We start from the raw sequence: 14,518 nt of genomic DNA, 5'->3' as shown, positions 1-14,518 counted from the left end.
TTTTAAATGAGATTCCAATATGATTTTGCATATCTGGCCAGTCAAGACGTCCATTTTGGCTTTCAAAGAAAAAATATCGATCTCATCCCCAGGTTCCTAGATATTAAAAAGAAATCCTTATTAAAATATCTCCTGAGTTAAAGTAATAGATTTGGGGATGATTTCAGTGTTGATGGTCAAAGAAAAGGGTTTTCTTCCAGATGGTATTTGAATTAAGGCAGCTGAAGCAAGCAGAAAGCTCTCACCCACGCGGACCCTGACAAAGCCTCAGCGATATGGGGGCAGTGCTGCTCCCTCTCCGTAGCCCCCCCTTAACCCCTCAATATTTCTGGAAAAACCAAATACCAAAAGCCACCATCCCCAGAGTCCGCAAAGCACCTTTCCTAAAAGCAGTCTTATAACTCTTTCCAGTGCCAAAAAATATCTTTAAAAAGACTAGTTTTCCTTGTTTACTTGCGTTTCCTGCTCTCCTCTTTGCTCAGCCACATTTGATCTTGGAAAGAGGTCGAAGCTGAAATGTGTTCTTAAGGGCCAGAAGCTGTCAAGGCTTTTGGTGAGCAAGATTGATCGCGCCCAGACTTCCTTCAGAGCTTTGTTTGGAGTAAAAGCAAGAAAACTGAAAAACTTCACATTTTCCAAAATAGCATCTCTATCTGTAAGGCAATGCTCTGGGCTAGTCAGCGATGGAGGCCACTTTATATCTAATTTCCAACCCAAGCCCCCTTTGATGCCGGCCTCAGAGATGGAGTCCTATCATTGTGCTTTGGTCGGCCTTTCTTGTTTTCTCCGTAGATTTTTCTCTCCCGCCAACCTCTCTCTCTCTGGCCATCAGAATGATTTATTTTCCTGCCACTGATGCCTGCCGGCCTGGAGGAGTCTGATCTCTTGGTCCATTTCAAAGGAAGCAAAAGCGAATCATCATCCTCAGAGTTTGGGGGAAAAGAGATACCTCCAGATTTCTCTCTCAGCCTCCTCCCCTCTTTCTGGCTTGGTGGATTTTTTAAAAGTTATTGTTTGGTACCTAAAGGTGTTATCTTTTGGACTCTCCAGCACAGTCCAAGATGCTCTCAGTCTCAAGCCTCCAAATTGGAAAAAAGAGAGAGTGAACAGAGAAGGAGATCCTTTATATTCTTCTTTGGGTCGCCCTCTCTCACCCGCGGTGCTGTTTCCCACAACAGAACCCGGTGCAAACATTCCTGGTGGCCAAGGAGCGGGAAGGTGCGGGAGGCAATTGGGGCTGCCAGGGAGCACCCACCGCATCTGAACCAACAAGCCCCCAATGAGAGCGACAAGGACAAGGAGAAGGGGAGGAAAGAAAAAGAAAAAAAAGAGAAGAAAAAGCACCTTCTCCCTCCCTGCTGCTAACTTCCAACAGACTTCCTGGAAATCAGAAATACTCACCGCACCCGAGCCCTACGGGTATGAAACCCAGAATGCCAGGAGCCGCACTCGCCTCCTCGGGCGCGGCATTTCTTTGGCTAGCCGCCGCCCTGGCTACAGGGATTTGGACACATGGACCTGGGGTTGTTGTCTCGCTTGGCACATGCATCTATCTTTCTCTTGAGCCACTCCTGAAAAGTTGATGGCGCAGGAAGGTCGGGAAGCTTCGAGAGCCGCCTCCCGTTTTCCACTTCCCGTTGGAACCAGATGCATAGCTGCCTTGAAAAAGCCGGCTAACAATGGGCCGGGGTCCGGGGTCTGGGGGCGCGGACTGCGAGCTGGGCTTTGGGAGGGGGGTGAGAGCCTGCGGGAGGTGGGGGAAGGAGAGACAGACAAGGAGAGAGAGGGAGGGAGAGAGGGGAGGAGAGGGAAAAAAAGAGAGAAAGACAGACGGACAGAGAGGAAGGAGAACAGAAATACGGAGAGATCAGTTCTGAGATCCAGGAACTGGTTTTAGAAAAGGCGGTGGAGGAAAAGGGAAATAAAAGGGGGGGACCCTAAAAAGAATCCTTTTTCCCCTCTCTCTTCTCTTTCTCCTTCCCTCTCTCTTTCTTCTTCCTGTCTCATCTCTCCTCTCCCTCTGCTCCTTCCTCCTGCCTTAGAAGAACTTATGTGGCTGGGATGCGGGGGCCCTCGGGTGTCAAAACTTTGAAGATTAATGGATTACTTTGTTAATGACTGCAGGCGTCAGACTGAGGTGCTTAAATGATTTGTGAGGTGCGAGGCGTCTTCCCGACAGTCCCAAACAATGCGCGGAGTGTGCGGGGGAGGCAGAGGGCAGCCGCCGGCGGACCGGCAGCACGGCTCACACTCACACACTCGCACACTCGCACACACTCCCAGGCGCACACACTAGATCCTTGCTGATCAAAAAACAGGCAGGCACCCTCGCCCCCACACACTCCCAGGCATCCCCACCCACACCCACACCCACACCCACATATATGTATTTTTGCCCTGAAAAAAGTGTAAATAAAGCCTCGCTGGCCCCCAATGAGGCGTTCCTTCCCGACTTTTTTGGATCAATCAAACAGACAGTGGCTTCTTTTGATTAAAGCCCAAATTGTCATTGGGCAGAAGCAATCATGTGACAGCCAATTCGGTCCAATTTCAACCTTGTCTCCATGAATTCAATAGTTTAATAGTAGCGCGGTCCCCATACGGCTGTAATCAGTGAATTAGAAAAAAAACACCCCAGCAGCGATCTTCTATGATAGATTTTTTTTTCCTCTGCGCTCTCCTTTTTCCTGGGCCTTGCCCCCCCAAAGCCCCTCCAGAAGAGGGAACTTTTTCTCCGAGGGGGCTCCAAGGAGAAGGCCATGAATTACGAATTTGAGCGAGAGATTGGTTTTATCAATAGCCAGCCGTCGCTCGCTGAGTGCCTGACATCTTTTCCCCCTGTCGCTGATACATTTCAAAGTTCATCAATCAAGACCTCGACGCTTTCACACTCGACACTGATTCCTCCTCCTTTTGAGCAGACCATTCCCAGCCTGAACCCGGGCAGTCACCCTCGCCACGGCGCTGGCGGCCGCCCCAAGCCGAGCCCCGCGGGCAGCCGCGGCAGCCCAGTGCCCGCTGGCGCCCTGCAGCCGCCCGAGTACCCCTGGATGAAGGAGAAGAAAGCGGCCAAGAAAACCGCGCTGCCGCCCGCCTCGGCCGCCGCCGCCACCGGCCCTGCCTGCCTCAGCCACAAAGGTCAGTCCAAAGACTTGGCCCCAGGTCCCCGGGACCCTCTTCCCCCTCTGGGCTGCCCCAAGAGCCGTTATGGGGGGAGGGGAGCGTGGGCTGAGAGAGAAGAGGGAGAGGGAGAGGTGCTTGGCTGCCTTCCCTTCCCCTGTGGGCTCAGGAGTGGGTTTGATGGAGAGAAAAGGGATCCTGCGCTCCACAATGAGACATATATATATTTTTAAGAAGGGGGGGGAACTTTCCCTAACTTGTGTAATGTGGGATGATTTATTTGAGTTGGAACTGACCTCCTCTTGTCTAGTTGTCTTAGAGTTTGGCTTTTTGACAGTAATGAAGAGTGATAGATCGCTCTTGCTCAGCTAAGCAGCTGATGCATTAATTATAAATTGTGGTGTGGCTAATATAAAGTTTGCTTCCGGATGGAGAGGTTGGGGAAGCTAAAGGCAGGAATTTGATGGAGGTGGAAGAGATGGGGTCTCCCCGGGCTGGGCTCCCAGGAAAGGCAGCACAATAGCTCTACTGCATCCAGGGGCGGCCATTTTGTTGCAGTTGATCTTTTCTGCTATATTTATTCTCCAGTGGAATAACCCCGCTCGGACCCCTCCACCTCCAACTGTGCGTGTGTCTCTTGTTGGTTTCCCTTTCCGCAGAATCCCTGGAAATCGCCGATGGCAGCGGCGGGGGCTCCCGGCGCCTGAGAACTGCTTACACCAACACGCAGCTTTTAGAGCTGGAAAAAGAATTTCATTTCAACAAGTACCTTTGCAGACCCCGAAGGGTGGAAATTGCAGCTTTGCTGGATTTGACTGAGAGACAAGTGAAAGTGTGGTTTCAGAACCGGAGGATGAAGCACAAGAGGCAGACGCAGTGCAAGGAGAACCAAAACAGCGACGGGAAATTTAAAAGCCTAGAAGACTCTGAGAAAGTGGAGGAGGATGAGGAAGAGAAGTCGCTCTTTGAGCAAGCCCTCAGCGTCTCCGGGGCCCTTCTGGAGAGAGAAGGTTACACTTTTCAGCAAAATGCCCTCTCTCAGCAGCAGGCTCCCAATGGACACAATGGCGACTCCCAGAGTTTCCCAGTTTCGCCTTTAACCAGCAATGAGAAAAATCTGAAACATTTTCAGCACCAGTCACCCACTGTTCCTAACTGCTTGTCAACAATGGGCCAGAACTGTGGCTCTGGCCTAAACAATGACAGTCCCGAGGCCCTCGAGGTCCCCTCTTTGCAGGACTTTAACGTTTTCTCCACAGATTCCTGCCTGCAGCTTTCAGATGCAGTCTCGCCCAGTTTGCCAGGTTCCCTCGACAGTCCTGTAGATATTTCAGCTGACAGCTTTGACTTTTTTACAGACACACTCACCACAATTGACTTGCAGCATCTGAATTACTAAAAACATTAAAGCAAAACAAAGCATCACAAAACAAAAACCCCTTTGACCAGGTGGTTTTGCCTTCTTTTATTCTGAGAGTTGATTTTTCTTTTATTTTCTTCCCAGCCTACCCTCTCCCTCCTTTAAATGTTGAAGATTTTCTGTTTAGTGATTCCCCTGACCCAGTTTCAGAGCCATCTTTTACAGATTATTTTGGAGTTTTAGTTGTTTTAAATCTCATCCAACAACCCTCTATGTGATTTCCTGAAAGCAATATATGAGGCCTGCAAGAAAGTGATCATATAATTGTATCTTCACTTTCTTTTTATTTTTGTATTACATTAGGATGCATTGTCATGCGTATTTTTTGGTAGAATAAATTCTCCTTTTGCTATAAGTAGCTTTCTTATTTTTTTCTCCCCCTCTTTCTCAAGGCTCATAATGTTTTCTTTTTCTTCGTTTAGTCTAACTTGGTAAATAAAATTCTGGTCACGATTCATCTTTTTCAATTTTAATATATTTATTAAGGGAGCATGTTTAAAGTCATCAATAAATAGCAACAAAAAAGAAAGCCAGAAAATGGTTAGGGCTTCTGAGAAATGTTTTGCATTTTTTTTTAAGGGAATGGATTTGGTTTTTTAGTGTAGAGGTTCAAGCCATAGATTTAAACTGGTAACAGAAACAGGATTGGGCAGCCTCCGAGTTGGGCCAAGCCCAAGCTTCTGAAAGTGGAGAAATAAAGTGCCTACAGAAACCCCCAATTCCAGGTTGGAGGAACATGGAGTTTCTTTAACAAGCTACCAGTCTCCAGTCAATAACATAATAAGTTATCAACAATTCATTTATTTATACACATTTGTTTCAAACATCTATATTCCAACCCCCTCTCCCACATATCCCGCACATTTTCAGTGTGGTGGATTAGTCTCCCAGCTGTTGATGGGTCCAGGCAAACAGACCTAAAAGAGAAAAACAAAAATAAAACAAAACAATGGTTACTAGCTGGAAAATGCATTTCAGAAGGGTTCTTTCCAATTCTCTGGTTCAGTCATTCTAGGATTCGTTTTTTCAGGGTCATAAAATCAATATTTCATTCTTAAATCTGTTTACATGGCAAATAATGGATCATGAAAGCTTTGAAGTCAGGTTACTAAATTGAGATTTCAAATGGAGTGTTTCTGCACCCTAGGTTATAAATTAATCCAGTTTCTAGAAAGAGAAAGAGAAAAAGCACTTTAAATGAAATATCAATAAAATGTGATCTAGGGTATGTTACTGGGTTGTTCTGGTTTTTTTTTTTTCTCCCTTCTAAGTCTCCCCATGTTTATTTTTCTCCGTACTGAGCTGTTCTGATGGCTCCTTACTTACCGTGAGAAAACGCAGCGTGTAAGCAACATGTGTGGGGGCGGGTTGATTTAAGAACCCGGCTCTTAATAGCAAAGGCTTGGAAGTTACAAGGAAATCGCGGTCTTTCTCCGTGGGTTTGCTCCCTACCTTCCCCCACCTCTTTGCCCCCTAAATCCCCGCAGCGGCGGAGGCATGTGAGGACCCCGGCGGGTCTCCTGCCCTAGGCGCTGAGCGGAGCAGGGCGGCCCGGCCGCGGCCGGGGCTGAGCCGCTGCCGTTTGCGATTCGTTCTACGCTCATAAATCAAACGCTTTCTATGAATGAGAATGTCATCAAAGAGATCAATTGCAGGAACACATGCACAAATAAAAATCCTCTTACGTATTTGCCGGGGATCCCCGTCCGAAAGCATTAAGTTAGAAGGCGTTTAGTCATAATTCATTTTTATTGCTCTTTTAAAACAACAGCTTGGCTGAGCCGCGGATGCCATGAACAGCTCCGGGCCTCGGCGGCGTTTTGTCTCCTCCTCGCTCCTTCCCTTTCTAGTAGAATAGCCCTGAAAGAGGCGCTTTGAGCCCAGCAAGCCGCTCGCAGGCGATCATTTAAATAGGGACCAAGCTCGCCTATTCACCCACTCTCCGGTGGCGTTTAAAGACACTTTAGCTCGAGTCGTGGGGCCCCGGCCTACTTGCCCACAGGACCGAGGGTCTCCTACGCGGGGGAACGAGCCCCTGGATTTCGTGGGGGTGGGGAAGGAATCGAGGTACGGAAGCCTGCGGGCTCGAGGCCAGAGGAGGCTGCCTTTGTGAGCGGCACCAGGAGAGCAGCGCTCTGGGCGGCCAGCCGGGGCGGAGCCGGCTCGGCCGCGAGAGCCCGGCCTGCAGGGAGCGGGAGGCAGTGCAGGGAGGCGGGTCGGTCGCCGACCCGTGTGTCTGCGGGCCTGTGTGCGACTGCAAGCTTGTGATCTCAAGAAAAACAGCCCACCCACCCTGGCCCAGAAAAGAGGCCTGGAGGGAGGAAGAGAGGTGGAGGGAGAGGCGCGCAGAGGCCGAGAACTAGCAGAGGAAGGAGAGCGGTGGAGGCCCGGGGCGGCTTTGTGGCGTGAGCCCTGTGGCCGAGGGGGTCGCGCAAACCTGGGCCGAGGAGGCCAACAAAAGGACAGGAATGAGGCAAGCGGGGAAGAACGTACCGACAAGCTTCGGCTCGGAGAGCATATTGTCCGCAGTACCAGCCCCTCACGTCCTGCCTCCTCCCCCACAGGAGCGCCTTCTCTCCGCGTCGCTAGAGGACTGGCTCTCCCAAGGAAGCCGCCTCCAGGAGGGCTGCCTTGCTTTGCCTTTTCCCTTCTCTAAGATGAGGTTCCCCAGGTGCAGAAATTGGGGCAGGAGTGACCTTTCCCGCCTCTGCTCCCTCTTAACCAAGATTGGGGATGGGTCAAAGGTCACAGGAAAATACCATTTCAAAAGGAAATGTTTAGGGAGAACGTTTCTCTGCTACTGAGGGAATCCATAGTCAAATGTTTGCAAGAGTTTGTCAGCAAATGTCCCTCTTGCGGGGACAGGTTTGGGGGGAACTTCTCTATGTGGAGAACAGAACGCAGAATCCTGAAAAGTTGACTAACATTAAGGATGTGCCTGCCTCAAGCAAAACTTCCTTCTTCTAACTGGGGAGGGAAAACTAGAGGGGAGTGGGAACCCCAAATCCACATACAATCCTCAGGTACATTTCATCTGTCAGATTACCATGGGGTAAACATGGTCAGAGAAAAATCTATACAGCCTTAGCTGCAAAGCTTCTTGGATGATCTCTGCATTTCTTTTACCTAAGAATGCATCAATTCTCGGCCTCCGTTTGGCCTTTTCTCCCTACAAGCCAAGGGTTGACACGAAACCTAATAGTAAACAGCAATTAACGACCCCATCAGCATCAGCATCAGCATCAGGGTAGGATGAGAGTGATGGAAAACAGGACCCCTGGCCTGGGATGACGCTGAGATTTGCACGTGTCTCTCTGGGGAAAGACTTGAAGGTTCACTCAAGGAACTACACAGTCGGTTACAAAGGGGAGGAGGTGGTGTTGGGGAAGAAGAAAACGTCCGGTTCACCATCAGCCATCTGTCCACCGCCCCTCCCACCTGCCAGCCCCCACTCCCACTTCAGACGTGTAGTAGAATGGGGTGTGGATGGATAAAGGAAGCTCTACCATGCCTAATATCCTCCCCCAGAAAAGGCGAAACGTTGCGGGGGAGTTCAGCGTACTTTGTTGGAGCTGTGGTCTCACCCCTTGAGGCCCCCACCGGAGCAGCGCTCAGGCTCCTGGATCCTGGGGAGCCGGCAGATGGCCTGCAGCTCACGGCCCGGCCCCCACGCTGGCCACGTCCGCTAGCGTCATCTCTCTCCCCCGCCTCCTACCCCTCAAAATCCAGTGTCCGAGTATCTCCAGATCTCGTAGGGCTCCCGGACCAAAGCTGAGTGGGGAGGAGAAAGGGGCGGAGAGCGAGGAGAGAGGGAGGGCAAAGAGCCGGGCCACCCGCGGCCTTTTCCGGCAAGCGTAGCTCCTAGGGCTCACCCGTTCCCGGGCGTCGAATTACAGAAGCTCCTTATTGCCATGTTAATAGCCAGTGTGTGTGCGTCGGGGTGGGGGGAGCTTCGGAGACCCTCCGCGGAGAAGGGAAGTTTCTTTTCTTGCCCTCGTCCCCTCCACGCCCACCCAGGTTCCTCCCAGCCAGCTCTCTGCGCACTTCCCTCTCCGTTCAGAGGTTGGAGAGCTGGTGGCCCAGCCTCGTGCTACGCCACCGTTCTCTGCGCTCCTCACTGCCCCACGGCACCACAGCAGGAACTGTGCAGTGAAAGCGCCCGGGGACCTGCCCTTCCAGCTCGGCGCGCCTCCGGGCTCAGCCTGTGTGCTAGAGGCCGCCAAGCGAGCTCCGGCCCACTGATTCCCGACCCAAGAGAGAACGGAGCCCTCTTTCCTTCTCACCTCTTGCCAGTTCATCTTTCTTTGCATGGTGGGGAGGGAGGCGGAGACGGGGGATGCCTCCAGGCCCCCACCTCCTGGAGGTGGGGGGGGGCGAGCGGCGTCGGCGCGCGCAGAAGGCAGCCTCTGTTCCCCTTCACCCCAGCGCTCCGAATCTGCCCTTGCAGCCACCGCAGCTGCTGCCGCCGCCTGGGGGGGCGACTGCGCGTCACCCAGACTGAGGAGCGCCGGGGATTTAAATGCCACTGAAACGGTGATCCATCACCGCGCGAGCCAGCAAACTTTCGCAGGAGGCTCCGCCATTGGTTGATTTAGTCACGTGCCCCTCCCCAAGCGCCCTCCGCCCTCCCGCCCCCCCTCTGGCGCACTGTACATTCATATCATTTTTCTTCTCCGGCCCCATGGAGGAAGTGAGAAAGTTGGCACGGTCAACCAGGGCTTCACAGGACCCGGTCACTCAGTGACAGATGGACAATGCAAGAATGAGCTCCTTCCTGGAATACCCCATCCTCAGCGGTGGCGACTCGGGGACCTGCTCAGCGCGAGCCTACCCCTCCGACCATGGGATTACAACTTTCCAGTCGTGCGCAGTCAGTGCCAACAGCTGTGGCGGCGACGACCGCTTCCTAGTGGGCAGGGGGGTGCAGATCAGCCCGCCCCACCACCACCATCACCACCACCATCACCACCCCCAGCCGGCCACCTACCAGACTCCCGGGAACCTGGGGGTGTCGTACTCCCACTCGAGTTGTGGTCCAAGCTACGGCGCGCAGAACTTCGGCGCGCCTTACAGCCCCTACCCGTTAAATCAGGAAGCAGAAGTAAGTGGTGGGTACCCCTCGTGCGCTCCCGCTGTTTACTCTGGAAATCTCTCATCTCCCATGGTCCAGCATCACCACCACCACCAGGGTTATGCCGGGGGCGCGGTGGGCTCGCCTCAGTATATTCACCACTCATATGGACAAGAGCATCAGAGCTTGGCCCTGGCCACGTATAATAACTCCTTGTCCCCTCTCCACGCCAGCCACCAAGAAGCCTGTCGCTCCCCTGCATCAGAGACGTCTTCTCCAGCGCAGACCTTTGACTGGATGAAAGTCAAAAGAAACCCTCCCAAAACAGGTCAGTCTTGCCATTCTGTGGATGCTCCTTGATGATTCTGGAAGGAGCTGGTATGCTTAGTTTCCAAGTAAAATTAATAATGGCTTTTTAAAAAAAAGTTCTTGCTTCCTACCGGTGTTGTAGGGCATGGGCACATTGCCCAGGTGTGTTGGGGCAAAGGAGCATCTGGGACTTGTGTTTCCAAAGAGGCTGACTTTTAGAGGTTCTGGGAGTAGGAAGTGGGTAGGTCTGTGGGTGTGTGTGGGGGGGGTTCTGTTAATATCTCCAGGCTCCATTAATCACCGGTCTGACCACGCTAATGGCTGACTTCAGATTAACACTTTACACCTCATCACTCACTCTCCCCAGCCCGGTTTGTGGAGAAATTCTTGATCTCGCCTTTACCTGAATGTTGCTCTGAAGAGTGTAGGGGATTTCATATCGATTGTAAAAATTTTATCTTTTTCTCTTTCATCACTTCCCACCCTGCCCCCAGGGAAAGTTGGAGAGTACGGCTACGTCGGTCAACCCAACGCGGTGCGCACCAACTTCACCACGAAGCAGCTCACGGAGCTGGAGAAGGAGTTCCACTTCAACAAGTACCTGACGCGCGCCCGCAGGGTGGAGATTGCCGCGTCCCTACAGCTTAATGAGACCCAAGTGAAGATCTGGTTCCAGAACCGCCGAATGAAGCAGAAGAAACGAGAGAAGGAGGGCCTCTTGCCCATCTCTCCGGCCACCCCGCCGGGAAGCGAGGAGAAGGCCGAGGAATCCTCAGAGAAGTCCAGCTCCTCGCCCTGCGTTCCTTCCCCGGCGTCTTCTACCTCAGACACTCTGACTACCTCCCACTGAGGCCGCCCCCAGCCCCAGACTCCACAGCCCAGGCTACTCCTCTGGCTGCGACTTCTTACCCAAAGCACATTCTTAGCTTATCTTCCTTTCCATTTACAGCCTCTCTCTTCCTTTCTGATCCTATCTGGGGAGCTCCTGGCTAGAATAATGTGTTTCCAGAGAATTCTAGACTAAAGGTTCAATTGGTGGTGGTGGTGGTGGTGGGGCGTTAACTCCTTAATGCAGATTGGGTGCCAGCATCAATTTTCTGGTGGTCCTTAATACCCCTCCCTACTTTTGGGAGATTTCCACAGAACTTACTGTTCCTTTCAGATGCCCTTTGGAAAATAGTCTTCTTTGCCAGCAGAAACATGTCAGAGGAAGGCCTCTCATCTTTTATCTATCTGTATATTTACAGTTCTCCCCTACTTTGCCCTTAAAGTAGGATGGAGAGAGAGGAGAGATTCCAGGAGCTCACGAAGAAGAGATGCACTATGATCATGTTTACACAATTAATTCATCTCTTAATTTAATTGTTTCATGTGTGTGAGTTTGCTGGTTGTAAATACTTTGTCCTGAGAGATTTATCTTTATACAGATTTTCTAGAAACATTTAGATTAAGCAACTAAAACAGGGTGGGGCAAACTCTCAAAGCTGGTACAATTTTAGATGTGATTATAGGTTAAACAATTAAAGCCCTCATTTAAACTCAATCAGATGCCTCCGAGGATAGTCTCAATTTCTTCTTTCAGTGAGTTCAGAAGGCCTGCAGAACACAAGGTTCAGAAACCTTGCTTCCTGTGCTGTCTCTTCATCCCCACCCTTTCTGGTTTCTCTGGCCACACTCTATTTAAAATTTGTGCTGGATTATTGGGAACCTAAAAGTATTCTTCAAATCAGCTTCTTCCTTCCACAGTTATCTTAGCTGGATATGATTTATTTTCAGCTCAGTTGTTAATGTGATGGGTGGCACAATGAATGTATATTTTGTGTGATTCGTGAATAGTCTTTTGCATGTCGCACAATGTTTTGATGTCCCTAAAGTACCACACTGAGTTCTATCAGTTATTCTTTGTGAGTCTATGATATTCCCCATTTCCTGTACAATCATGAACAGCTCTGAGATCCTGGAGTGATGTGATCCAGAGCAGAGTTTACGGGTCTTAAGATGTCTGTAATAAATATATTCAAGTTTCAGATATGTTTAAGCATCTGTTTGGCTTAGTTATAATCTGTTGGTTCCTACAAAGTTGGTTCATTTCATGCAGGGAAGGGGATAAAAGTGGTGTGCATTTTCAAAGAGGTGGGCCTTTTCTTGAAAAAAGTAAATGCTTTCCATTATGTAGCTGAAGCTTCTCCTAAAGAGTGTAATTGCACCTAACTGAAGTCTATTTAACAGATTGATTTTCTTTAAAATAAATAGTTCCTTTATTATAATCAAAATTCATAATGGAAAAAATGAGTGATAAAGAAATTTATGAAGCAGATCTATTTTTGAAACAAACATGGATACTTCCTGGGTCAAGTGCTAACCTTTTGACCTCCAACTGAATGTTGACGTATATATAAACAGAACCCCCTTCAAAAGCTGAAACTCTTCAGTCAGTCTTTCCTCACATCAGTGAACCAAGAGCTAAGAGATTCACATTTAATTAGCTCCAGTATAAAGCTGTTTGAGGATGGGTCCCCCACCCCACTCTTCTTCCTTCTTTTTGGATTGCCAGAGAGTGTTCCAATATATTCCACTCTTTTAAACTGAGTGTAGTCTGTTTTCAGTAAACCTTTGCATCTCTCCTCCCATTCCTCTGGTCAGTATCCACCCCTTCCTGCCACTTTCCACAGCTCCCCCCTCCACCCCTCTGGGTTACACATCTCATTCCCATCAGATTCAGCTTTGATTTCACAGTCGTCTTGGCTGTAATGGATCCGCAGTTCCAATTCCATGCCACATAACCCAGAAAAAAAAAAGTTTGTATTTTCTTCTCTGGGCTCAACAGGTTCCTCCAGGTAAACTTGTGGAAGCTGCTGTGAAGTCTTTCAATATTCAAGTTGCTTCCGATTAAGGCATGTCTCTGCTCTCAAACAGAGGAAGCCAGCAAATCAAAGAGTTCAAAGTGGCTCTCCTTGTAGACTTCTTACCACTTTTCCTTTACTTTCACACTTTTTTGGAGGCTTTAATTTAGCCCCAAGAGTAGAGCAGAGATTTTACAGCATCACAAACAAAAACAGACATATGATTCCTTCCTCTCCAAAGGGTGTTTTACAAAGGATGTGCAGGGGGCCAGGGGAGAAATCCTACAAAAACTTGGAATTTGCAGGCCTCCTAGAGCACCCATGAGATTTCCTGTACTTCCCTGTCAAAGGGGGCAAGCCCGGACTTTTCAGGCGCAGTTACTGCGGCCATATCAAGGGCATCGGGTGCTCTCTCCTCTGCTCCTGGGTTCTGGGGTTGCCTCTAAAAGACCAAGTGGATGGGGGAGAACTTCAAAGTCAGCCAACTCTTTCTTTCATTTCCCCGCCTGGCCTTACACAGTATCTTTTGTTTATTAGTGTAAGGCCATACAGCAAAACAGATGGCCGGTTTCCAAATACTTTAATGTGTTAAAATGTCATTTGCATGCCACTGCCCTGATTTCAATATCTAAAAGCAGGGCCGGACCAGCTGGAATCCCGGAGATTCTAATCTTCAAGGTGCTGTTTTAATGTAGCTGAGAGAGAGGAGAACGATAAATTATGGCTGAACATTCCAAGACTTCTCTAGGTCATGGAATAAATCAGTTAACAAGCAATGCATTTAGGAAACATTAATATACCTTTCAACAAGGAAAACATTTGTATCTTTTTAGTTGCCCCAATCGATTAAATCAAAGGCGCTTAACACATCCTATTTCAAGGTCTCTCTTTTTCTGTTGTGGTCTCTGAGGAGCACAGTTAGCTCCTTGAAAAATGACAGCAATGGTAACTGAAACGACAAAAGAAGAAAAACAGAAAATAACATTTTATGAATAAATTTAAAAAGGACAAGAGTCTCAATTAAGGACTTGAGATAATTGCAACATAAATTTCCAGTTTTCAAATGCTTTTTCCTCACTTCCCTCACTTTCATTCAAAGTACTCCTGAAATTCAGGGTGTTCCCAAACCAGGCAGAGTTGAGATCGGCTGCGGCTGTGAAGTCTGCTCTGGGCTTCACCTTTGAAAGTTTACTTTTGGAGGCTATTCAGATGCTGCAGTGTTTTCCTCTGGGGCAATCAGATTCAAACCGATCAATATTTACTCAGTCTGAAAGGGTTGTTGAAAAGGCTGCTAACAACAAATGCTTAGCTGCTCACCCCTGTTTAATCTCAGGTTCACCAAAAGTTCAAGAAGAGATGAATGCTGTGATGGGTCACTTTAGAATGAGTCCCAGCGGTTTATCTGAGCTCTCTGCTAAAGGCAACAATTATAGTTCCATCCCTCTTTGGGAAAGGGGCAACTTTCCTATTATTCTTTTGCTAAACAGTGTTTACTAGAAACTTAAAACACTTTCCTCTCCCTTCCTGGCTCTTTTTTGGGGGGAGGAGGGAGAGGAGCTTCCAGCTGCCCTTCTGCCTCCTCTCATCTAGCTTTCTGCCAATCCACTAGGTTTCATTTGACTTAAAATAAATTACATTGAATATTTAAAATACGTTAAATTAGCCTGACAGAAGAGATCCGATTTATTTCAGAAGCCATGAGCTATGAAATGAAGCTCTTTGGGCCATTAGAGTTGATCTTCTTTGCAAAAGTAC

The 14,518-nt window shown here is 49.2% G+C and overlaps 2 protein-coding genes, 1 long non-coding RNA gene and 1 pseudogene across 3 annotated transcripts; 2 read left to right on the top strand and 2 right to left on the bottom strand.

Annotated features, from left to right (window-relative positions):
- Positions 1-1,847: 1,847 nt before the first annotated feature.
- On the top strand, positions 1,848-5,773 carry HOXA2 (homeobox A2). The gene is made up of 2 exons (XM_004418897.3): positions 1,848-3,138; positions 3,780-5,773. Exons 1-2 carry the CDS (start codon positions 2,760-2,762, stop codon positions 4,517-4,519), a joined length of 1,119 nt encoding a protein of 372 aa, XP_004418954.1. The 5' UTR covers positions 1,848-2,759; the 3' UTR covers positions 4,520-5,773.
- On the bottom strand, positions 4,998-8,984 carry LOC147918218 (uncharacterized). The gene is made up of 2 exons (XR_015551713.1): positions 8,824-8,984; positions 4,998-5,457 (listed from the first exon to the last, which is right to left on the bottom strand). It is a non-coding gene; the product is annotated as an uncharacterized LOC147918218 (long non-coding RNA).
- Positions 6,110-8,235, bottom strand: LOC147918219 (uncharacterized; annotated as a pseudogene).
- A 130-nt stretch (positions 8,985-9,114) lies between the features above and the next one.
- Positions 9,115-11,947, top strand: HOXA1 (homeobox A1). The gene is made up of 2 exons (XM_004418898.2): positions 9,115-9,939; positions 10,415-11,947. The coding sequence occupies exons 1-2, from the start codon at positions 9,288-9,290 to the stop codon at positions 10,768-10,770; spliced, it is 1,008 nt and encodes a 335-aa protein (XP_004418955.1). The 5' UTR covers positions 9,115-9,287; the 3' UTR covers positions 10,771-11,947.
- The last annotated feature ends 2,571 nt before the right edge of the window (positions 11,948-14,518 follow it).

This window comes from Ceratotherium simum, chromosome 1, assembly GCF_057802395.1.
Source record: "Ceratotherium simum simum isolate JZ-2026a chromosome 1, ASM5780239v1, whole genome shotgun sequence".
Taxonomy (NCBI): domain Eukaryota; kingdom Metazoa; phylum Chordata; class Mammalia; order Perissodactyla; family Rhinocerotidae; genus Ceratotherium; species Ceratotherium simum.
The sequence above is the reverse complement of the archived record's forward strand: the minus strand, read 5'-3'. Positions and strand labels throughout refer to the sequence as shown.

What these genes read in the sequence shown, in the direction of transcription:
- HOXA2 (XM_004418897.3), top strand. Translation starts at nt 2,760, where the DNA reads ATGAATTACGAATTTGAGCGAGAGATTGGTTTTATCAATAGCCAGCCG. An exon ending in TGCCTGCCTCAGCCACAAAG is followed by an intron (nt 3,139 to 3,779) that starts GTCAGTCCAAAG and finishes CCCTTTCCGCAG; the next exon opens with AATCCCTGGAAATCGCCGAT.
- HOXA1 (XM_004418898.2), top strand. Translation starts at nt 9,288, where the DNA reads ATGGACAATGCAAGAATGAGCTCCTTCCTGGAATACCCCATCCTCAGC. An exon ending in AAGAAACCCTCCCAAAACAG is followed by an intron (nt 9,940 to 10,414) that starts GTCAGTCTTGCC and finishes CCCTGCCCCCAG; the next exon opens with GGAAAGTTGGAGAGTACGGC.